At 43.5% G+C, this 25,230-nt stretch overlaps 1 protein-coding gene across 1 annotated transcript in view; it reads left to right on the top strand.

Moving 5' to 3' along the window:
* The window catches only part of nckap5l (NCK-associated protein 5-like), a 138,594-nt gene that overhangs the window by 89,165 nt on the left and 24,199 nt on the right, over positions 1-25,230 (top strand). The window contains exons 2-7 of the mRNA XM_083768869.1: positions 6,827-6,916; positions 20,127-20,267; positions 21,911-21,979; positions 22,124-22,162; positions 22,760-22,879; positions 24,692-24,784. Of these exons, the coding sequence (XP_083624995.1) occupies positions 20,127-20,267; positions 21,911-21,979; positions 22,124-22,162; positions 22,760-22,879; positions 24,692-24,784 (462 nt within the window). The 5' untranslated portion in view covers positions 6,827-6,916. The remainder of the gene's footprint in view (positions 1-6,826; positions 6,917-20,126; positions 20,268-21,910; positions 21,980-22,123; positions 22,163-22,759; positions 22,880-24,691; positions 24,785-25,230) is intronic.

The raw sequence follows: 25,230 nt of genomic DNA, 5'->3' as shown, positions 1-25,230 counted from the left end.
TCGCCGCTCTCTCTCCACCCCCGCGACTCCCGAGCCCTCCGCCGATGCGCCGGGTCCCGCTGTCGAGTCGCGGTTGGGTTCTCCTTCCATATAGCCTCTCTCCTCCATGGCCTGGGCAACGTCCTCCGCACTTCTGTACGTCTTCTCACCGTCAGGCCACTGTATCCTCATCTTCGTGAACGGCGTCTGGAACCGGATTCCTTTTGCTTTCAACCTTCTTTTGAACGGAATATAGTCCTTTCTCTTCTTCACAACTTCGGGTGGGTAATCGTGATCGAAACCGAGCTGTTTGTCTCCTACTTGTATTTTCGCCTCCCAGGCTTTTCTCAGCACCAATTCCTTCGTCTCGAATTGAAGAAAGTTTGCCACAATGGATCGTGGTGTTGCAGACGGGTGAGTAGGTTTCTGAGACAGTGCACGGTGCGCCCTCTGTAGCTGGAACTGAGTCCCTGCTGGTAAATCAAGTTCTGTGTGAAACAGCTGTTCCAAATATTGAATTACAGTGGTCCCTTGTTCACTGTTTTCTGGACAATTGAATACACGGATATTATTCCGTCTTGCTCTGGCGTCGGCATTCAATTGTCTCTCTTGTAGTTGTTCAATCTGGTCCACCAGTGTCATCATGGCCTCGGTCGCTCCCGTCCTCCAGTCCTCCACCTCTGATATCCGTGTCTGCGCCTCGGCCATGTTCGTCTTCTGCTCCGTCACCTCCTCGTCTTGTCGTTGTAGCTCCCGGTCCACTATTACACGATAGTTTGTGAATTCTTCCTTCATTTCTCTCTTCATTTCTTCTTTAAACTTAGCCAGCTCCTGTTGTATGCCTTCTTTAAAAGTCTTTAGCTCTTTGGTGATTTCAGCGAGCCCGGCTCGTATGACTTCGGCGCAGTCCTCCGCCATGCTGTCGGTGTTTTCTTTCACTCCACTCCCGTCGTCGTTTTCTTTAGTTTGTTTATCTGCTCTATAACTTCGAGTTATCCTACGGCTTCCTTGTTGTTCACCACTCATTTCGTGTCATACCTTTTCCATTTTGAATCTGTTTTTCCGTGGTTATTTTAACTTATCATGCCCAACTTTGGGGAGCTCACTAATCAAGCAGCTCCTTCCTCCGCCATCCTACCGGAAGTCACAGTCAGATATTTCTACATGCCAACATTGCCAAGTGAAAATGTGTTTTTGTTTGCCTCATGGTTCTGCTTTGTCCACGGCGACTTCCCACATTCGAGTCATTATCAGTGTTTTCTTCCCGTTGGTGGTGTTGTTGTCAGTCAGTCAATGCAGTCATTTATCAGTACCAGTCTACCAGACACGCTTTTGTATTGTCTGGGAGTATAGAAGGTGATGTGGCTCCATTATAACTCCAGGCCAAATGAGTCATGACTTGAGCAGCACAGAGGCCTCTTTTCATGGAAGCATTTATGCTGTTTTAGCGATACAGTATATTGTATACCAGGGATAGAGCAGACTCACCAGTCATATAGTAAGCTATGCATAAACCTCAACTGGACAAAAAGAAACGACCAATTCAGGTTCCGTGCTCCCATCATTCTCAATTGTGAATTTATTCAAATATCTGATTTTTCTCATGTGTTTTCGATTATTTTCCTTAGCATAGACACTGGAATCAATCCCAACACGTATCACCCAATGTGATTGAGAAAGGAAAAAATCCTCTTATATAGCACAGAGCGCTATATGTGTTCTTTCTGGGGGGCACTGACTGAATGGCCCTGCTGCCACAGAACTCTATTAGTCTATAGCACGGCCCGTCGGTCCGTCGGATATCCTCTCTCTCTCTCTCTCTGTAGGCTAACTACTCTCCTTTGTCCCGCTATATGCGCGGCGGCGGCGGTGGTGGTGGTGGTGGCTGGGGGTCCCTTTTGAAACATAACCCCCTCTTTCCTCCTTTACAGCGCGGGCGGGCGGGCCAGCAGCTGTAGGGTTAATGTTTAGCGTCAGTGGCAGGCAGGGCAGCAGCAGCACATAGAGGCAGGCAGTAGAGTTGTAGGAGGAGGGAGGAGGGGAGGGGAGGGGAGAGGAGGTGGGGGCTGGTCCACAGCTGTTGTAGTAGGCAGGGTCTATTCGGGTATAGGAGAGGAAGCCTGCCTCATTCCGCTCTGGAACAATGGGAGACATGGCAGCCTCTGCTGCAGACAGCCCAGGCACACACACACACACACACACACACAATACACATGCCCGAGGAGGGTGATGGGGTTTTACTACCGCTAGCGTAGTAGAGGAAAACCGGCTTCCTTGTTGCCGCAAAGAACGTGTGGGGGGACAGCAGCGGCGGCAGGCGGCGCAAGGGACAAGGGACGAGAAAACCCCCCCCCCCCCCCCCCCTACCCCACGTCAGCTGGAAAATATACAAATGTAAGGTTGTGGCCTCTCCGTCTTTGATTTGGTTGCCTTTTTGGTTCCGCTCCTCTGATGTTCTCTGGATGTGCCGGCCGGATGACAGAGAGAGGGCTCGGCGGCAGCCGCGGCAAGGTGAGCTGAGAGAGAGCACAGAATGCAGTGATTGTGTGTAAAAAAAAAAAGAACAGAAAACGTTAAAAAAAAAAAGATATATTGATACAGTTGTCGCAGCTGGATTTTTCCCCCAATGGCACTGTCTCTCTGCATGTCTGTCCCTTTATACTGTCAGTGTAATGATTCGGACAAAGACTTTGTGATCGATGCGTGTGAATGTGATGTTTTTGTTAGTTTGTGTTGATGATGAGCGGATGGATCGGAGCGGACATGGAGAGAGGAGGCGTTTGGAGCAGGTCGATGATGGCCTGGTCTGGTCCCACTGTCTCTCTCTCTCTCTCTGTGTTGTTGTATATAGTCTGATGATGATCCTCATGTCATCTGTGGTGTTGTTGTGTAGCCTACATTTTTTAGTGCTCTGGTTGTTAATCGTGTTGCTGTTTTATCACACAGTATACCCCGTTGGTGTTGTTATCTGCTGCTACTATAACCGACATGGGGGATTCAGGACAGCGATTGTTTTGGTCACCGATACTCATTGTTGTCATAAATCTTCCCAATGGGATATCATGGCGGAAGGGGGGGGGGGGTTCCGCTCAGTCATAGCCTAAATGTTGTTTGTTGTGGAATGGGGGGGGGGGGGATTCTTTTTAGGAGGGTCCGAGGTAGAGAGAGCCAACCTTCGTGTTTGATGATTATACTCTCAGACATACATTGGCAACATGTCCAACCTTTTTTTTAGTTTTTTACATCCTTTTGGGGAAGGGAGAGCTCCCCTTTCAGCCAGCCCCCTCCCCCACAACCTCACTCCACACCCCGCTGCCTCCCCCCCCCCCTCCGTCCTCCTCCTCATCCCCAAATATTTCTTGTGTACGATTTGTCTCGGTTGCGCGTTGCCAAACCTCAGAGAGGAAGCAGGAAAAAAGACATGTAACATGCCGCCGACCCCCATCTGAAAATATGTATAGTTCCGAGATTTGAGTTTAAAACTGAAACTCTGAAAGAATATATATATATTCACGATTTTTTCAAAAATAGCAGACCTACAAGCTCGTGGTGGCGCGCTATGAGCTTGTGTAGATCTGCTATTTTTCAATAGCTAAAGCATAACATAATGCTAACATCAAAAGGGGTTCCCGTCCCCAAAATGGGTTAATATTTATTTGGGATCACATCTCTCTATTATTGATTTAAATAGCGGAGCGGCAATGGTGTGTGTGTGTGTGTGTGTGTGTGTGTGTGTGTGTGTGTGTGTGTGTGTGTGTGTGTGTGTGTGTGTGTGTGTGTGTGTGTGTGTGTGTGCGTGTGCGTGTGTGTGTGGTGGCGCGCTATGAGCTTGTGTAGATCTGCTATTTTTCAATAGCTAAAGCATAACATAATGCTAACATCAAAAGGGGTTCCCGTCCCCAAAATGGGTTAATATTTATTTGGGATCACATCTCTCTATTATTGATTTAAATAGCGGAGCGGCAATGGTGTGTGTGTGTGTGTGTGTGTGTGTGTGTGTGTGTGTGTGTGTGTGTGTGTGTGTGTGTGTGTGTGTGTGTGTGTGTGTGTGTGTGTGTGTGCGTGTGCGTGTGTGTGTGTAAACTAAAGCCTGTGTTGGCCTACATTTTTGGAGAGGAATCCTCCTTCCTTCTCACGTGTTGTTTAAATACAACAACTAAAATCTGAGGATTTAGGGTTGTTGTTTCGTCGTCACATTGTTACATCTTCCACCCACACACACACACACACACACACAATATGCCTATAAAGAGAGAACTTCGATCTGAAGCCTTGCACCCGATTTGCCAGATGGAAAAACCCCGCTGTTTTGACGTATTCTGAAACGGCATGCCATCCATCGCCTGTCCCCAAAATCCCCCCAAAACGTGTGACTGACGTGATTTAAGAAGATTTTCTGAGCATTTATGTGGCTGAGTTGTCTTTGATGATTCAGTCTTTGCCCCATTTCATGAATATCATGGTCTCACTGCTCTATACCCTACCTCATGGCTGTGTCTTAACCATTCTGACGGGAACCCCCTTTTGGTGTTGGCATTATGTTATGCTTTAGCTATTGAAAAATAGCAGATCTACAAGCTCATAGCGCGCCACCGAGTGGCGCGCTACGAGCTTGTAGGTCTGCAATTTTTGAAAAATCGAAGAACGACTGACATAGGAAACAGCTTTTTAGAATCTGATCTCAGGTCAGAAACATAGCTTTTTCAGAAAACTGTCAGCGTGTAGAAGACATTTTAGAATCTGATCTCAGGTCAGAATGTCTTAACGATCCCCAGTGACTTTGAACGTGCAGCTCATTGAGAGCGACCTCAACATGGCACCGTCATATCAGTGCTCCAGTCTCCTGCTGCCAAAACGGAAAAAATGCAGTCTGGGGGGGGGAGAGTCAAATCCTTTACAAAATAGTACATTTATGTTGTTTCCGATGATTAGCTATTCCGTTTTTGACACCAGGGCTTTGCTCGCAGGACAAGGTGTGCATGCGAACAAGCCCAGGACATCAGACAGACCTTCTCTGGTCATCTGGTGATCCACCGTGTTTTATATTTAAAAAAAAACTCAGATTGAAGGGACAGATGCTAAACTCCTCAAAATCCCGTTTTTTACTTTGACAAGATCTTGAAGGATCAGATGCCATTTGAGATTTGAGATGCCTTTGAGATGAAGAATTAACCCATTTTCGCGGGGATACCCCTTTTTGGTGTTATTGAAAAATAGCAGATCTACAAGCTATAGCGCGCCACCGAGTGGCGCGCTACGAGCTTGTAGGTCTGCTATTTTAGAAAAATCAAAGAACGACTGACACAGAAACATGGCTTTTTCAGAAAACTGTCAGGATGTAGAAGACATTTTTAGAATCTGATCTCAGGTCAAAATGGGTTAATATGAGATGAAGAGTGAGTTAACATGGTTGGTTTTGCATTTTCGCATCACAAAGAAAAACAATTAAAATAAATAGATTAGAAATATAGCTAAAAGAAAAGAAAAAAGACAAAGAAAGAAATCGAAGCTGCATATCCGAAAAGTGAGTGAGTAAAACGTATGAACTACCCACCCCCTCTGTAACTAAATTATTACTCGCTGGCTTCTGTGCTTCAAATTAAACCACTCTTCTAAGAAATATTCCCTTCAGTTTTATATATATATATATATATATACAAAAATAATGTTTAAAACGTTGCTTGGTCAACCAGGCAGATACAGTCTTGATAAACGCGATCACGCTGACACACTTGACTTGTGAGCCCTTTGCTATCAGACAGTTGTTGGGGCGGGGGGGGGGGGGGGGGGGGGGGGTTGTCTTATATGGGTTATATATGACTGGACGCCTTGTTGCAAACTGAACATAATCGCCGAAGAGCTTTAGTTAATATGGGAGTCCCAGATCACAGGCTCGTAGGAATGCTGAATTAACCCATTTTGTGCGGGGAACCCCTTTTTGTGGTGTTTTAGCATCACGTTATGCTTTTATAGCTATTGAAAAATAGCAGATCTACAAGCTCATAGCGCGCCACCGAGTGGCGCGCTCACGAGCTTGTAGGTCTGCTATTTTTGAAAAGTCGAAGAAGTCGGAAAACTCTCAAGATGTATTAGAAAAAAAATCTGATCTCAGGTCAGAATGGATTAAAAGGGGGCGGGGTGGACACACACACACACACACACACACACACAATTTATTTGACTATAGCGTGCGGGGGCTGCCGTCTAGCGTGTTCCCCATCTTATCAGAAGTACACACAAAAAGGGGGGGGGGGGTGAGTTCTTAAATGCCGTCTGCTGAATTATTCATTCATCTTTCTTTCATTACACACTTTTAGAATGACTCAGAGATGAAAAGGAAGATGAGAGAGAGGAGGGAGAGAGAGAGAGAGAGGGAGAGAGAGAGAGAGGGATTGTGGTCTTATGGTGAGGCTGCATGGGCGTCTACTACACTATGCACCGGCATCTCCCGTGGGCAATGGAGGAGTCCTCCTCTGCTCTTCGGTTTCCTGTTCCAACAGTCTGAAAGCTAGAGGAAGGCCACAGCTTCAGCAGCAGGGGTGACATTGGTCTGAGCCCCACCGCCCCCACCCCCCCCCTCTATTTAAATGACAGCTTCTCAAGGTCTTTTCAGAAGTCCTGGGTGTCGCGGCAGCATCGGGGTATATATGGAACGAGACACTTAAATAGGATTGGCACTATAGAGATGTCAGGACAGTATGCACATGCCCACAGTGGAGCCAGGAGAATGGGAGAAAGGAAGGATTGCTTGATTGATTGATTGATTGATTGATGATTGATTGATTGGTTAACAAGATATATATGTAGATTGGTTAACAAGATATATGTCCTGTTTGATCCCCTTAAGCTCCTTGGTGTTGACGCTGGAACACAGAGGTGCAGGCTGACGGGGAGACCAACTTCTCTTCAAGGATATTAGAGGGAGCTGACATCACAGGTGAGTGTGGTGTGTGTGTGTGTGTGTGTGTGTGTGTGTGTGTGTGTGTGTGTGTGTGTGTGTGTGTTTGTGCGTGCGTGCGTGCGTGCGTGCGTGCGGCGTCTGTGTGCATGTGTGCATTTCCCACTGTGCTAGAATCAAGCTTCATTTACTTCAAGATTCACCAATGGATTCGATTCAATTGAAAGAACATGCGACGCTATGACGTCAACTCAAAATCCAACTGAGAATGCCATGGCTGACTTGACAGAATCTGGGTGGAATTTAATTCTCCCCGGCTGTATGACATGACGACTGCTCACCTACCTTCATATCTTTGTCTATTTGTCTTGATAAGACACTCCGCTTATACTGCCCATAAATGTGTGTTGCATTTCAGGTGCACACCCATGAAAGCCGATCTTGTTAGTTATTGCCGCTGGCTATAGCTACCTAAAAGAAACCATGGGCTATTTATTACCAATAGATGACACGTTAGATTTCTAGCTGCATATTGCGTTGCACGTTGTTTTTGTTTCCAGGTGAAGGCATTCCAAATTGTCCCCCCCGAGCACACTTTTATTTTGATACCCTGGTGTTCATTTTACAGGCGTTTGAGGAAGAACAAAGGCACAACATGCTCTCTCTCTCTCACCCAGAGGCGAACACGCAATACGCCTTGTTTTGTTTTCTGACTGGACCTTAAAGATACCATGGTTGTGCCTCGCTGCACTTTGTTTACACTTGCCGTGTGTGATTTCCTTTTTTTTTCTTCTTTTTTTACATGTTTTTAGTGGCTGTGTTTTGAGAAGGGTGGTTTTTTCGTAGACAAAACAAAGCTGGGTGTGCTGACGACTGTGGCTATCCTATAAAGCAGTGGTGGAAGAAGTACTCAATTATTTTTACAAGTAAAAGTATCAATACTGCAATGTATAAAAATAGAAGTCCTGTATTATATGAAACGTTATTCAAAATGTACTTGAGTAAAAGTGCAAAAAAGTATTGGCATCAAAATCTTAAGTAGTCTAAAGCACTCGTTGTGTAGAACGTCCCGTTTCACTGTAGTTCAAAATTAGGAACAAATCTTCTCAAAATAGCAGATCGAATGCATACAAGTGAGCTTGTAGATCTGCTATTTTCAAATGCCAGAAATGTATATAGGGGCTGAAGTGGTTAGTAGTGTACGGGAGATGCTCATATTTGGGGCCATCTCCCTATTTAGGATGGAAGCTACATTTTGGGCGGAAACCCATTTTGGTGTTAGCATTATGCTATGCTTTAGCTATTGAAAAATAGCAGATCTACAAGCTCATAGCGCGCCACCGAGTGGCGCGCTACGAGCTTGTAGGTCTGCTATTTTTGAAGATTCCCATATTATTCGGGTATGGACGATTGACGTCATCCACTGATGCCATCGACTGATGCGGGGGGGCATTCCCACCACTATAAGACACCGTCGGCTGAGTCGTCTCGTCTGGATACGTCTAATCGTAGAAGTAATAATAAACAGTAACTATAGGTACAGGAGAATCCGACACCTGCTCACCTCACCAGCGCCCGCTCACTCCACCTCGACCCCAACGTTACTGGACCTTACACTCCCACCCAGTACCCTATCCCCGGTTACGTCGTAGACCCCTTCTCGCCCGCGACATACTCAAAGCCTACACGGGTTGTGCACGCAGTCGACGCGCTGTGATTGGCCAGTCGCTGTGATTGACAAGCCTAAACCTAACCCTAACCGTAACCTCAGTAAAACTATACCTAAACCTAACCCTAATCCTAACCTTAACCTCAGTAAAACTATACCTAAACCTAACCCTAACCTTAACCTCAGTAAAACTATACCTAAACCTAACCCTAACCCTAACCTCAGTAAAACTATACCTAAACCTAACCCTAACCTCAGTAAAACTATACCTAAACCTAACCCTAACCTCAGTAAAACTATACCTAAACCTAACCCTAACCTTAACCTCAGTAAAACTATACCTAAACCTAACCCTAACCTTAACCTCAGTAAAACTATACCTAAACCTAACCCTAACCTTAACCTCAGTAAAACTATACCTAAACCTAACCCTAACCTTAACCTCAGTAAAACTAAACCTAACCCTAACCTTAACCTCAGTAAAACTAAACCTAACCCTAACCTTAACCTCAGTAAAACTATACCTAAACCTAACCCTAACCTTAACCTCAGTAAAACTATACCTAAACCTAACCCTAACCTTAACCTCAGTAAAACTAAACCTAACCCTAACCTTAACCTCAGTAAAACTATACCTAAACCTAACCGTAACCTTAACCTCAGTAAAACTATACCTAAACCTAAGCCTAACCTTAACCTCAGTAAAACTAAACCTAACCCTATCCTTAACCTCAGTACAACTAAACCTAACCCTAACCTTAACCTCAGTAAAACTATACCTAAACCTAACCCTAACCTTAACCTCAGTAAAACTATACCTAAACCTAACCCTAACCTTAACCTCAGTAAAACTAAACCTAACCCTAACCTTAACCTCAGTAAAACTAAACCTAACCCTAACCTTAACCTCAGTAAAACTATACCTAAACCTAACCCTAACCTTAACCTCAGTTAAACTATACCTAAACCTAACCCTAACCTTAACCTCAGTAAACTTAACTGGCGTGGTTACAAACACAACCCGTGTAGGAATTAGTATGTAGCTTTTCGCCCTGAGCAGCGAATCACAGGGACTGCATTGGCAACCAGCCGTGGACACGACGTTCACATAGATACTGCAGAGTTCAGAACCCAGCCGTGGACACGACGTTCACATAGATACTGCAGAGTTCAGAACCCAGACAGTTTGTTTTGTAATAATAATCCAAACTGACAAAGTAACTAACTATAGCGACTAAAGGTTTCATATCATTTATTGTAGCGGAGTAAAATTACAATGTTCTCCTCAGAGAGATGTATAGTGGGGTAGAAGTAAAAGTATTGAAAATTGTACATACTGAGACGAAAAAAAAAAACTCTGGTACCTGAACATTGTACTTAATTTTAAGTACAATACATGTACTTAGTTACTTTTCACCACTGTCCAGAACGAAGCCCAACTCTCGCTTCCTCGTTTATCTGTTTGAAAATGACAGTTTTCGGTTTTCGGTTTTTCGAAAATAGCAGACCTACAAGCTCGTAGCGCGCCACCGAGTGGCGCACTACGAGCTTGTAGGTCTGCTATTTTTCAATAGCTAAAGCATAACATGATGCTGACACTAATAGAGAATAGAGATGCTCATCGCCTCGTCACGCTGCCGGCATTTCCAGCATAGCATAAATAAATACACCGCGCTTAGGTTAACCCATTCTGACCTGAGATCAGATTCTATAAAATGTCTGTTTGAAAAATGACAGTTTTCTGAAAAAGCTACGTTTCTATGTCAGTCGTCGATTTAAAAAAAAATAGCAGACCTACAAGCTCGTTATAGCGCGCCACTCGGTGGCCCGCTATGAGCTTGTAGATCTGCTATTTTTCAATAGCTAAAGCATAACGTAATGCTATAACACCAAAAGGGGTTCCTGCCTAAAATTCTAAATATACGCTGCACTCAAGAACAAAAATGCCTTGGTGGACACAGCCCCTTAACTGTGTTACTTCCTCTTCCACTTTCATCAGTTACCAGGAGTCGTTACTTGGTATTACTTGCCATAGATAGAAGGATCATCTTTAGAGATAAAGTACAAACAATTATCTGATATCTAAGTCTTTTTTACTGAAGGTGGACTATAAAGTGTGCCCATTGAAAGTGCAAAATATTTGTTTTCCTTGCGTGGCGGCGATGACTTTTGTTTGCATCTCGCCTGGCCTTGTAAGCCATAGCCGTTGTACAAATTGACATTCATCCAGTTATGTTCTGTGAACACAGCAGCTATCATTTAAAACAAATGTCCTTTGACCTTAAACATGTTTTTTTATTATTGTAGTGCCTATCTTTGTATAATAATAATAATAATAAACTTTATTTATATAGCACCTTTCATACATAAATGCAGCTCAAAGTGCTTTACAGAGCAGAAAAGATGATGAAAACAAAAGCAAAACAAGACGGCATTAAAACAGGCATGCAGTTAAAACAATAGGACAACAACGCAGTGTCAAACCAGGCAAAGGCAGTGGTACAAAGATAAGAACAGATATTTTAAAACTCAACTATAGAGTCTAGTTTGTTATATAACCATGGCATGGCATTGGTTACATTACATTTCATATTACCACACTTTGGTATAACCTTTCTGCATCGGAACAGTGAAATGTAATTTCTTCTCCTGCTGCTTGGCATAATTCTTCTACTTGCGCTCACCTGCACAAATGTACTATTTCGTCACTCCATTGAGGTGTTATATTATATGACTGTACTATATGGACAGGTCATGGAAGCCTTCAAGCCATGGAAACTTTGTTTCCGGTGACATGTAAATGACATTTAAATAAATAAATACACGTCCGTCCTGGCATCCACCCATGTACAGTATGACACAGTGATGTAAATACAGTAGGTGTTCAATGTAATGAGTCCCAGGATGCAGGGATGGTCTTTTAGGAGTCCCACTTCAACGACGTTAGGAGTCATATTTTACCTTTTCTTTTTTTTTTTTTTTTTTTTTTTTTACAAATTGCAGCATTTTACTCCCATTAAATTCTATATGGTTATAATGTGGTTATATTCATGTAGAAGACAGAAGAAGAAAGGATTATTATAACTAAAACTAGCCAAATAAACTAGAATAACAAACAGTACAGTAGTGCAGAGGTCGTTGGTTTTATTGCGTCCCTTAACTATGAACTGCGTTTTGGGATGCAAAATGCACCCTGTTTTAATCTCTGATGACATAAGGGTGAAATGGCTGGCTTGTGGATAATATGTACGATAAAACACTTCCTTAATCCATGTGAGGGCGTTACAGCAGCACAGGATGGAGTATATATATATATAGAAATAAAAAGGGCAAAGTGAACAGTAAATATAGTAGGTATGTAGTAGGCAATATATTAATAAATAATACTAGAGCATGTCACCATACAGCCATACAACAACCATACGATAAATGCACAGATACCAATAAAGAAATACATAGAAAGACTCGTTACACCTACACTATACAGTGCTTACTTACAAGTAAACACACACACACACACACACACACACACACACACACACACACACACACACACACACACACACACACACACACACACACACACACACACACAGCACACTTTACTCACTCGTAAGCAATATGGGCAATTATTACAACCTATAACATATAAACCTTGCCAATGTTGATATATTCTAATCTCTATAGGAGCCCGAGCCAGAGACATACATATACCTATATCCCACCATATTTGAAGGCTTCAAGACAAACAGACAATAAGATGAGAACAGAAAGCTGTCACACCTGAAGTGTATTCGACCAATCACAAAAGTGAACCCTTTTTGGTGTTTTAAGCATTACGTTATGCTTTAGCTATTGAAAAAAATAGCAGATCTACAAGCTCATAGCGCGCCACCGAGTGGCGCGCTACGAGCCTGTGCTATTTTTGAAAAGTCGTTAAAATGTGGCGCAAGTCATTGAATATATATATTTCAGAGCGAATGTTTTTAACTAAAATATTTGCTTCTGGGGGGGGGGGGGGGGGGGGGGGTCCCTGGAACTACAAATTATGAGATGGGGGTCCTTGACATGAAAAAGGTTGAGCACCACTGACATAGAAACATGGGTTTTGAAGCCTTTTCTTTTTAAATCGACCTCAGTCCAAAATGGGTTTTAAGGCAGAAGCATTTTTAAAATTGTGGGAGTCTGTCATGAGACAGACTTTAAATGGACATGGCACAGATCCCGCCTCCTACACAGGGACACACCCCTGCTCTGCTCTCAGTGACAAATAAAAAAGTCCATAGGGATACTTTATCTTTCCAGGGTATGGGGTGATAAAATAACCGCCTGACCGCTGGGGCCATACCACAGTGCAATCTGCCCAGCAGCAGCAGCAGCAGCAGCCGTGGCAGCAACATTAACTGGTTTTTGCATTCCCCTCGTGGCTCTCCTCTCCTCTCTCTATCGGGGCAGTTTGCAGCTACCATGTCTGCCAGGAGGGCCCCGTGTAAGGCACTGCCTGGCACTGCGGACGTGTGGACCCACTGGGACAGACACACTGAGCCTCTCTCCTCCTCCTCCTCCTCCTCCTCCTCCTCCCTTTCAATGGGCCTCTGTGTGTGCAGAGAGCATGAGGCCTGGTGGTCACAGGCACCCTAAAAAACCACCGTCGTCACAATGCTATGCAGCGTACAAAGCAGCCGGCATCTCTCTCTCTCTCTGTCTCTCTCTGTCTCTGTCTCTGTCTCTCTCTGTCTCTGTCTCTGTCTCTCTCTCTCTCTCGGTCTCTCTTTCTGTCTCTCTCTTTGTCTCTCTCCCTCTTTCTGCCCCCACCTTTTTGTGGCCCAAAATAAGTTGGGTCAGTCATCAATAGGGCTTGAATCAGCTGGTGTACCCTTTGATGCTTAATTATTATTACTTGGCAAGCAGAGCGCGCGCAAGTACTGTGATTGGCTGGGTATGTATGTCGGTGTTGGCCAGTAAGGGACCACCATTCTTGATGACGTAACTAGGGTACAATTTACAATTTAGGCATTTAGCAGACGCTCTTAATCCAGAGCGACTTACATTAAGCAAGAACAAAAAGCATGGGAATACATCACAAAAAAGCATTTATCATAAAACATGCGTAAGCTAAGAAGGGTACGTTTGGTGACCGGCGGCGTATGTATGTATGTATTAGTATGTCGTGGGGAAAGAATGGTGGTCCCTTATTGGCTGTTGACGGTGACGTAACTAACTTCAAGGTTGGTATATAACGGGTCAATAACGGGTCTAAAAGGATTTAGAACGGCAGTCGTAATGGACATCAGTTAGTAGCAGCTGTGCTTGTGTCGGCAACCTCGTCGGAGCAAGTCGGCACCTCGTCAGAGTGCAGATCTACAAGCTCGTAGGAGCTTGTAGGTCTGCTATTTTTTTAATCTCGTGAACATGAGGCACAAATCTTTGCGAACGTTTCTTTCGTTGTTTTGTGACTGGGGGGTACGATAGGGGCTTTACACTATACATCAACCAGTTACTATCTTAGATGTGTACATAGGGCCTGTCCAGGGGGGCAGTCAGCCAGATATTTCGTGAAGCCTCTTTTGAAATCGGGACTTCCTGAAATTTCATATAATGGCCTGTTGTGGCGCTGGACTGGACCCAAAAAGCCCCATAGCTCCATAGAGGCCCATGTATTTGGGCCCAACTTCACCTAGACTGTATTACCTTAATAAACATGTTCATGAATACTTTCTGCTTCCAGTCACTAGTTTAAAGTCTCATTTCTAACTTATGGTCCCATTTATAAAAGAAATGACCATAAAGTCGCGTATGTTCTGAGGGGCGTGGCTACCGTTACAGTCTATGATCGGGAAACCCCCCACCCACTCGAGTCAAAATAAAAACCAACGGAGAAGAAGGGGGGAAGTCCCGCCTCGTTGTCTGGGCCAGCCAATGGCCAGCTGGACCAGAACGGATCAAGAAAGATGGCGACTTACAGTGCATTAGAGTGCAAGGAATTTCAGGCTTCATTTTACGTTCATGTTAGACCCGGGGAACGCTTTGTCCATATTTTTTACAGTCTATGGGCCTGTCGGATCCACGAGCAATAATGCTCAAAGGTGGCCATTTCTTGTTTTAGTTTTTCTTTAGGAGAAGAACACGTGGAAAGAGAACCCCACAGCGAGCTGCAATGTGGCGGTGTTGTAGTTCCAATGTTATATTTAGAAGAACTGCTGTTGTCTTTGGTAGTGGTACACGCTGTAATTTCCATTTGAATGTGAATAGGCGCACGCACGCACACGCACACAGCCGCACACACACACACACACACACACACACACACACACACACACACACACACACACACACACACACACACACACACAAACACGTTGAAAAGCTCCAAGCCCGGAGCTCCAATGTGCATTAGGAGGAGGAGAATATAGCTGGTATTTATAAAACACTCGATAACTGCTGCTGTGTAGTCCCAAGGTTAAACGGTGGAGAGGCTAATATCCGCTTCCGTTCTCAGATGGAACCTCCATTCATTGATCAGACCTCCCATTATCCCACTTTGGGCGGAAACCTCCTTTTGGTGTCAGCATGTATATATATGCTTTAGCTATTGAAAAATATCAGATCTACAAGCTCGTAGCGCGCCACCGAGTGGCGCGCTACGAGCTTGTAGGTCTGATATTTTTTTTAAATCGAAGAACGACTGACACGGAAACATGTTTTTTTCAGAAAACTGTCAGGATTGTTAGAAGAATTTCTTTTTTAGAATCTGATCTCAGGTCAAAATGGGTTATATACGAGCAGATTGGCGCTGTTTTTGGTCAATTACTTGCTCAATAAGTGGCCTACGGCTTGGAGACTAGTGCTTCTTAAGTTCTTTGCCAGGTTGGGGATGTGGGTTGGATGATGGATCGTGCCAATATTTCTCAATAATCTTCCTGTAAGCCTATAAAGTCCCCGAATACCCCGTAGTTACATAATGACCTTGTGTTCTGTGAAGTAGCTGGAAACCACTGCACGCTATTGTACTGTATGCGCATCCCAGTGGCAGCTTTATATATGTGTGCTTAGTTGTGTGTACACTACAGATTGGTGTATTGTGTCTATAGGTGTGTGTGTGTGTGTGTGTGTGTGTGTGTGTGTGTGTGTGTGTGCGTGTCACATGTGCATTTAGATTTCGGCCATTAGCTGACCTTTTTTTTTTTTACGCCTACGTGTGACCCAATGTCATTATAACCAAAAGTGTCAAACAAATTCATTAAGCGTTGTGAGCTTGTAGATCGGCAAGGTGAATTGTCTATTTCTTAACCCATTGTGGGACGGGGACCCCTTTTGGTGTTTTAACTGAGCATTATGTTATACTTTAGCTATTGAAAAATAGCAGATCTACAAGCTCATAGCGCGCCACCGAGTGGCGCGCTACGAGCTTGTAGGTCTGCTTTATTTTTTTTTATCGTGATAAAATGCGGCACAAATCTTTGAATATAATATTCTTTCAGAAGACTTTTTATTTATTTCGACGTCAGGGTTAAACACTAAATTAACAAAAAAATATATATATATTTCTGGGGTGCTACTCAGCCTCTGCCAAGCTGGGGAGAGCCCGGAACTGAGCTCATTGCTTCCTTCAGTGCATTAGGAGTGAGCAGCAGGCCGCTCCTTATCACCTGACAGGGGAAGAGTTTCCCCGGTGGAAGGACGTATAAGGTCGTATAGCGCGTGGAAGGAACGCATCATTTTTCCAACCAGTTCCTTTCCCCTCCATCAGGCTGACCAGGGGGAGGCAGTATATTAGAGACCAGGATTGCTGCATGTTTTTTGTGAGGGTACCTACCTAACATGCAAACTCCACACAGAAAGGCCCTTTTGCGAACCCCACCTAGGGTATGGGTGGCTGCTGATGACGAATTCTTCTCTTTCTGAAATACTTTATTCAAATCTACGTTTTTTTTTTAATGGATTAGAGTTGATTTAGCACTTTTTAGATAAATAAAATGGGTGAAAGCATTGTTAATTGGTAGACTATGACTACAAAATCTATGCCATGATACTGTATATGTGATTAACTAATCGTTGGATTTATTGAAGCTTCAAAACCTCCACAGGAAGATGAAATCATTGGCTTATTGTTTCATACCATAACTGTTACGGTATGAAACGACAGCGATCTGTTATGGCATAACAGATCCGTAGCAATAGGGGAGAATGGTACACTGTATCATATTTGCTTTAGCAGTCCTTCAGATGGATATAGTGGAGTGTACAATAACTTGTACATACAACAAAGGTTACAGTAAATACAGTACATATACAGTAAATACAGTCACAGTTGGAATCACACATGAATCCTATAGCGTCCATAATATTCTGGGCATATCATAGGCGGGGCGAACATTAGGCCAAAATAGTCAAATATTCTGTGAAAATACGGGGGAAATACTCAAAATAGCAGATCTATAAACTCAAAACTTGTTCTGATGTGTTTAGAGCTCGTAGATGGACGACTAAGTATATAGGCCGCAGGGTTTACTTTAACCCATTCTGACCTGAGATCAGATTCTAAAAGTGTCTTTGATTTTTCAAAAATAGCAGACCTACAAGCTCGTATCGCGCCACTCGGTGGCGCGATACGAGCTTGTATAGATCTGCTGTTTTTCAATAGCTAAAGCATAACATGATGCTAACACCAAAATGGGTTCCCGTTCAGAATGGGTTAACCCATTCTGGACGGGAACCCCTTTTGGTGTTTTAACTAAGCATTATGTTCTACTTTAGCTATCGAAAAACAGCAGATCTACAAGCTCATGGCGCGCTACGAGCTTGCAGGTCTGCTATTTTTGAAATTTCCTGAAAATGCGGCACAAGTCTTTGAATATATATGTCAGAGAGAACATTTTTAACTAAAATATTGGCTTCAGGGGGTCCCTCCCTGGAACTACATATTTTGAGATGGGGGTCCGTGGCCCAATAGAGATAAATCTGGGGGTCCTTGACGTGAAAAAGGTTGAGCACCAGTGACATAGAAACATGTTTTTTCAGAAAAAATTTAGGATTTAGAAGATGTGCTAATACAATACAGTATAAAAGAATAGCCCCTATAAGGGGTGCATACTTGCTCACAAAATCCTAAAGTACATAGTAAAATAATTCATAACCTTTTTGTATAGCTGCATGTATTGCACTAATAATGTGTTTGTCATAAAACTGGCACATCTGGACCAAGTAAACCGCAATCAGTGTGTCAGTTGAGAACCACTGACTACCCAGTAGATGAAGCTCATCACTTCAAATCAAGGAAATATTGTAAAATATACTCTGTGTTGAGTATACGGTGGTGGAAATAGTGAGTAGCTGAGTGCTGTGGTCCAGTTAAAACGTGCATTGTAGTCTGATTCTTGTTTAATTAATTAGCTTATTAGTTATGATGAGTTTGATGACTATAACTTAAATAAAACCCATTCTGGGCGGGAACCCCTTTTGGTGTTATGGCATTATGTTATGCTTTAGCTATTGAAAAAATAGCAGATCTACAAGCTCATAGCGCACCACCGAGTGGCGCGCTACGAGCTTGTAGGTCTGCTATTTTTGAAAAATCGAAGAACCACTGACATAGAAACATAGCTTTTTCAGAAAACTGTCAGGATATAGAAGACATTTTTTAGAATCTGATCTCAGGTCAAAATGGGTTAAGTGAGTTCTACCTTGAGTCCTTTTTACATACACTGGCTAGACGGTTGTTCTCAGGTCCGGGGCCCCCTATAGGGGTCCTTGAGGGAGTTCCAGGGGGTCCCCAGCTACCAGTAAATTATTGATATCTGGGAACCAAATGGACACTTAAGGTCCCTGCACACAGCGCATGGATTTTTAGCTGCGGTTTTCCGGTGTGCAACCACCTTTATGGTTCTGTAACTCCTGAGGCCCTTAAAGCATAGTACAAAAAACTGGGAGTCAGTGAAATTCAAACGTTTGAGAATCACTGTCACTGCTATAGAAGGCCTTTTCCTCTCTCCGGCTTGTTATAAAGAGTGTCATGGTGTCCAGAAGGCGAAGCTCAATGTCTTGCAGATGAGAACACTGTCTCATGTAAAAGACATCTGGTTCAAATAGCATTCGCAAGTGTGTCAGTTAACCTATCGCAGCGTAAAGTATAATGTTACTTGTATGTTGTAAAAAAACAATTACATTACTTTAAACAAACATCTGTTTATTAAAATGCTCTAAATAAACAGAAAGTCCATAGACTTGGTTGCCCGATATATGTTTGTTTAAAGTGCTTTAAACACACATTAGAAAGTCCATAGACTTGGCTGCCACATGAAAATATAAAAATAGCAGATCTACAAGCTCGTAGCGTGCCACCGAGTGGCGCGCTACGAGCTTGTAGGTCTGCTATTTTTGAAAAATCGAAGAACGACTGACATTTTTAGAATCTGATCTCAGGTCAGAATGGGTTAATCAGACCAGTGTGTGTCCAGTGGAAACCGCGTATGAATCTGATCTCAGGTCAGAATGGGTTAATGTTTCAAAATAGAAAGGAGAGGTCCCGATGCCAAAAATACTTTTTATTGTTACCAACGTTTCGACAAACAAGTTGCCTTCTTCATGGTATGATGTTTTTGACACCTCCTATAGTTAAAAATTCTCACCCATCTGTTACACCGACATCAAAGGAAATCGTAAATTCGGTTTCGTACACCCATCTAATTGAAAGAGTGTGATGATGATCATGAATAAATAGTCAACGTCTCTTGTAGATGAAAACAAGAGAGAATGTGTTGACGATAGATTCCACTTTCACATCCTCCTTGGGATAGATGAGAAGATTACATAAATTATTTGAGATGAGGCGGAATGTTGGCCAGAATCTACGACTTCTCTCGCTGACGACGGCTGACGCAGAGGCAACTATAGAAATGCACTCTGACGAGCTGCCAACTTGCGCTTCACACACACAAGTTGGCCATGAATGGCCAATGTAAATCACCTACAAGCTTGTAGCGTGAGCTTGTAGATCTGCTATTTTTCAATAGCTAACGCATAACATAACGCTTAGTTAAAACACCAAAAGGGGTTCCCGCCCAGAATGGGTTTTAAGTGTCCTTTTAAGTTTGAAACTCAAATTGGTTACGTTATCCACGTATTATAATATTGTGAATTTTTGGTGGCCCCCTCGGCCAATCAGGGATTAACTATGTATGCTTATGTAAAAACGGTGGTAACTGATTGGCCGAGGCACAACACCGACATATGCCCCCTCGGCCAATCAGGGATTGGCTGATGACGTAACTGTGTATGTTTATGTACAAAAACGGTGGTTCCTCACTGGCCGAGGGTGTCACCAAAAACGCACAATCCCCGATTGGCCGAGGGTACAGGCACCGACATACGCAGCCGAAAACAGTACTTGTGCCGCTCTGCTCGCGCAAGTATAATAACATGTTTTATTAACCCAATAACTGTCAGGATGTAAAAGACATTTTTAGAATCTGATCTCAGGTCAGAATGGGTTAAATAATCGGCCAAGATGAATCGATTATGAAGATAATCGTTAGCGTTGCAGCCCTAGAATGAATACATTTTGTTGACTTCCTTTCCCAGATGAGAACAATGTCCGACGAGACAGAACAGAGAATGTGCGACCAGGACTTCGGGTCGGACGAGGAGGGGGAGGAGGCGGACATGGAGTCTTACCTGGAGGACAACAGCAGTGAGCTGGTGGACAGACTGAAAGAGCTGGAGGTGAGTCTTAACCTGGAGGACAACAGCAGTGAGCTGGTGGACAGACTGAAAGAGCTGGAGGTGAGTCTTACCTGGAGGACAACAGCAGTGAGCTGGTGGACAGACTGAAAGAGCTGGAGGTGAGTCTTAACCTGGAGGACAACAGCAGTGAGCTGGTGGACAGACTGAAAGAGCTGGAGGTGAGTCTTACCTGGAGGACAACAGCAGTGAGCTGGTGGACAGACTGAAAGAGCTGGAGGTGAGTCTTACCTGGAGGACAACAGCAGTGAGCTGGTGGACAGACTGAAAGAGCTGGAGGTGAGTCTTACCTGGAGGACAACAGCAGTGAGCTGGTGGACAGACTGAAAGAGCTGGAGGTGAGTCTTACCTGGAGGACAACAGCAGTGAGCTGGTGGACAGACTGAAAGAGCTGGAGGTGAGTCTTACCTGGAGGACAACAGCAGTGAGCTGGTGGACAGACTGAAAGAGCTGGAGGTGAGTCTTACTTGGAGGACAACAGCAGTGAGCTGGTGGACAGACTGAAAGAGCTGGAGGTGAGTCTTACCTGGAGGACAACAGCAGTGAGCTGGTGGACAGACTGAAAGAGCTGGAGGTGAGTCTTACTTGGAGGACAACAGCAGTGAGCTGGTGGACAGACTGAAAGAGCTGGAGGTGAGTCTTACTTGGAGGACAACAGCAGTGAGCTGGTGGACAGACTGAAAGAGCTGGAGGTGAGAGGAGGTGTTCTGGAGTCGGAACTGGAATGAAAGTATTCAAGTGTTTATTTATTGAGGGGCACCAGTCACTCCTATGTTCAGCTTTTGTGTTTGTGTGTATACCCCATAGTAGGGATGCACCGAAAGGGGAAATTCTTGGCCGGAAACCGAATACCGAATATAGGAAACAGTTGGTCGAAAACCGAATACCGAATATCCGAATATGATTCATATTATATATCTTTTTTTCCTACCATTGCTGTTATGGCCGTACCTAAAAGCTACCTGATTTATGGCAAAATAAATGGTTATGGCAAAACTTTTCTTAAATAATAATCACTATTATGGGTCCGTAAAACATTTATTCGGCTCTTTTGAATGCATTAATTGCATACTGTTCGTGACACATTTTCCTGCCTATTTTAGGGCCGAAACCAATTCAGAAAATGCATTTTCTGCTGAATATTTTCTTGCGGACGAATATTCGGTGCGTCACTACTACCCCATAGCGATGATTTCATTGGCCGAGCACGGAATTGAGGATGATAACAAATCACACCCGTGTGAAGTGAGGGGCGCTCTTATCGTCGTATACACCGTCACGGCCTATTTGCTCAGACGCTGTACGTAAAATTATTATATATTATTATAAAGTGAGGACGCCAATTATTGTGATTGGTCGGAATGTGATGATGTATGATATTAACCCATTCTGACCTGAGATCAGATTCTAAAAATGTCTATCACATCCTGACAGTTTGATTATTAACCCATTCTGACCTGAGATCAGATTAAAAAAATGTCTATCACATCCTGACAGTTTGATTATTAAATAACAGGGCCCGCCCCCCTCACACAAGTGCCATTAAGCCCTGTCTTAACAGTCGTCGTAATGTGTTTCTTGATATGATTTTTTATTTGTTTCCATCTTTTTCATTTCTTCCCAAGGCTGAGAACTCTGCTCTGATGTTGGCAAATGAGAGTCAAAGAGAGGCCTACGAGAGATGCCTGGATGAGGTGAGAATCACCTCGCGTGCAGCAAAACTCCACACCCCACGCTAGTTCTAAAATGTGCACATTGTCGCTCTCGTCTAAGACAAAAGAAAAGAGTCTAAAATGTAATTCTTTGTCATCTTCTCTTTGTCCTCTTGTCATTGTTAGGTCGCCAACCATGTCGTCCAAGCTCTGCTAAACCAAAAGGTAAACATGACTGTAACCAGCTCTATACTGTATACTGTACTTCACTACACAATGAATTTGTCTACATACTGTACAAGCTCACAACGCATCGCCATAGGGCACATTCTGAGCTGAGTATATTTGTATGTCTTTTGTCATTTCACCCATTTTGGACTGAGGTCGATACAAAAAAAGGCTTCTAAATTTCTGAAAAACCTATGTTTCTATATCAGCGGTGCTCAACCTGTGTCTCATGTCAAGGACCCCCAGAATTATCTCTATTGGGCCACGGAACCCCCATCTCAAAATATGTAGTTCCAGGGACCCCTTGGAAGCAAATATTTTAGTCCAAAATGTTCGCTCTGAAATATATATTCAAAGATTTGAGGCAACATTTTCACGATTTTTCAAAAATAGCAGACCTACAAGCTCGTAGCTCGCCACTCGGCTTGTAGGTCTGGTCTCTTGTAAGTCTGGTCTCGTAGCTACGAGCTACGAGCTACGAAAAAAAATATTTCTGCCTGTAATAACATGTACCACGGCCCTATAACTTCAATATTGACCAGCACCGAGGAGGTCCATTCATTGTCTCGTGTGTGTGTGTGTGACCATCTCCAGGACCTTAGAGAGGAGTGCATCAAGCTGAAGATGCTGGTGTTTGACCTGGAGAGACAGAACCGGGCGCTGTGCGAGCTCTTCCAGCAGAAGCTGCCCAACCACCCCACTGCCAACTACCAGGTGAACGTCTTTGTGGATTCACCCCGTTCTGACCTGAGATCAGATTCTAAAAAAATGTCTTCTAACATCCCGACAGTTTTCCATTCTGACCTGAGATCAGATTCTAAAAAAATGTCTTCTACGTCGGTCGCTCTTCGATTTTTCAAAAAAAGCAGACCTACAAGCTCGTAGCGCGACACTCGGTGGCGCGCTATGAGCTTGTAGATCTGCTATTTTTCAATAGCTAAAGCACGACATGATGCTAACACCAAAATGGGTTAAGTCCGACGTCATTTTGTAGTGCTACGTTACGTCCGGTTCCAAGTCGGCACCAGCTCCCGTCCGCATCTCATCGTAAATAGAATATCTAAACGCGTGAATCTTTTTTACAATGACGTTATTTTTCAGAAAAGGAAGCCATTGAGGGTTAAAATGGGTCTTAATGCTTCCAACTCGAGTAGAATTATTAATGTTTTGTACAAGTGTCCATGACAACAAAAATATATGATGTGGAGACAATAAAGACTATTATTATCATTATCATTATTCGGTAAAAGATATTTCGGGGGCATATTTAGAATGTGTGCAGGCTTGAGTATGTTGAATCTAGTTTGCATTAATGAGGATTTAGTTGACACAATAAAATAAAATGGCGATAGTATCCCGTGTGGGGCAGACGGCCTGTCACAGCCAGATTTGGGAGAGCAGCGCAGCTTTGTTGTTGCGAGGAAAGCGGTTGAAATGAGACTTTTCGTGGTTGTTTTCGTCTCAGATTTAGTCCGACGGAGCGTCACAGTATATCTCAGGAGGGGGGCGCTCACGTGATAGCTAAAATTCTGAATAGCCACGCAAAAAGCAGCACGTTTCAATTAAATTCAATGACATTTTTATTAAAGTGTCAAATCACATACACATTGTCTCAAGTACACTTTACATGTAGAGCAGAGCACCAGACAGAGACCCACCCTGAGCAAGACATTTTGCGACAGTGGTAACAAAAAAACTCCCCCCTTTAACTGGAGAAGACCCAGACTCTAGGGTGGGCGGCCATCTGCCTCGACCATGTCGGGGGGGAAAGAAAGAGAGAGAGAAAGAGAGAGAGACAGAGAGGGAGATACAAGTACAGTAGCAGTAGCCATATTATTATTATTATTTTTTTTAACCCATTTAGGCTCACCTCAAAATTTATAAAATGTCTTCTAAATCCTGACAGTTTTCTGTCAGGATTTGCGCCACATTTCCACGATAAAATAAATAAATCTGATCTGCTATTTTTCAATAGCTAAATTATAACATAATGTTTAAAACACCAAAAGGGGTTCCCGCCCAAAAATGGGTTAAATAGGTTTTTATATCATTTTTGGATGTACAGGTACAGGTACAGGCATACAAAGAAAATGCACACAAAACATCATTCAAATTCTTTGCCAACTGCAATCAGTGGCTTGCCCCTTGCCTCCTACCCCCAAACCCCAGCACCAACCACCGTTGACCAAAAAAGAAAAAAAGAAAAAGGAGAAAATATAGTAATGGTTCTAACAATTAAATACAACAAAAAAAATCGATCGAACAAATTTCTAAATAAATTAAAATAAATTAATAATAATTTCTATTTTGTTATTTATGTTTTGTTTTTTCCTGGTTCCATTTCCTTAAACATTGCGTACTTGTACTCAACAATTCCACCATGGCTCTATATTATTGTTCCCAAATCACACAGGGGTCTGTGTGTGTGTGTGTGTGTGTGTGTGTGTGCGTGTGCGTGTGTGTGTTCACAATAGTGTGTAGCGTATACAATATAGTCACAATTGCCTTATGAATCTCCTGTTACAGGTCCAGTCGGGACCGCTCCCAGAGTACAATGCACAGCTGCACAGTGACTCTGCCAAGCAGGTGGAACATGCACAGACCGAAGCACAAGCCAAGGTGATGATTACAAAGCAAATATTCTAACAAAACACAGGTTGAAGTGTGTGTGCGTGCGTGTGTGTGTGTGTGCGCGCGCGCGCACGTGTGTGTGTGTGTGTGTGTGTGTGTGCGTGTGTGTTTGTGCGTGTGAGGGGGATTATGTTGTAGGCTCAGAGTGAAAGACTAGAGACCCCACCTGTGTTATGACGTCATTGACGGGGATGCTCTGACATTTAAAACCCTATTCTGCTATTGTTAATGGAGAGAGAGCCATTGCGGCTAATCTCCCTGGTACTCGTTTCCTTTACTTTGCATGCAAAGGTCTTGCTCATTTTGGGTTGGGAACCCCTTTTGGTGTTTTAAACATTGTTATAATTGAGCTATTGAAAAATAGCAGATCTACAAGCTCGTATCGCGCCACCGAGTGGCACGCTACGAGCTTGTAGGTCTGCTATTTTTTTTTA

This window comes from Protomyctophum parallelum, assembly GCF_964188405.1.
Source record: "Protomyctophum parallelum genome assembly, chromosome: 7".
Taxonomy (NCBI): Eukaryota; Metazoa; Chordata; class Actinopteri; order Myctophiformes; family Myctophidae; genus Protomyctophum; species Protomyctophum parallelum.
The sequence above is the reverse complement of the archived record's forward strand: the minus strand, read 5'-3'. Positions and strand labels throughout refer to the sequence as shown.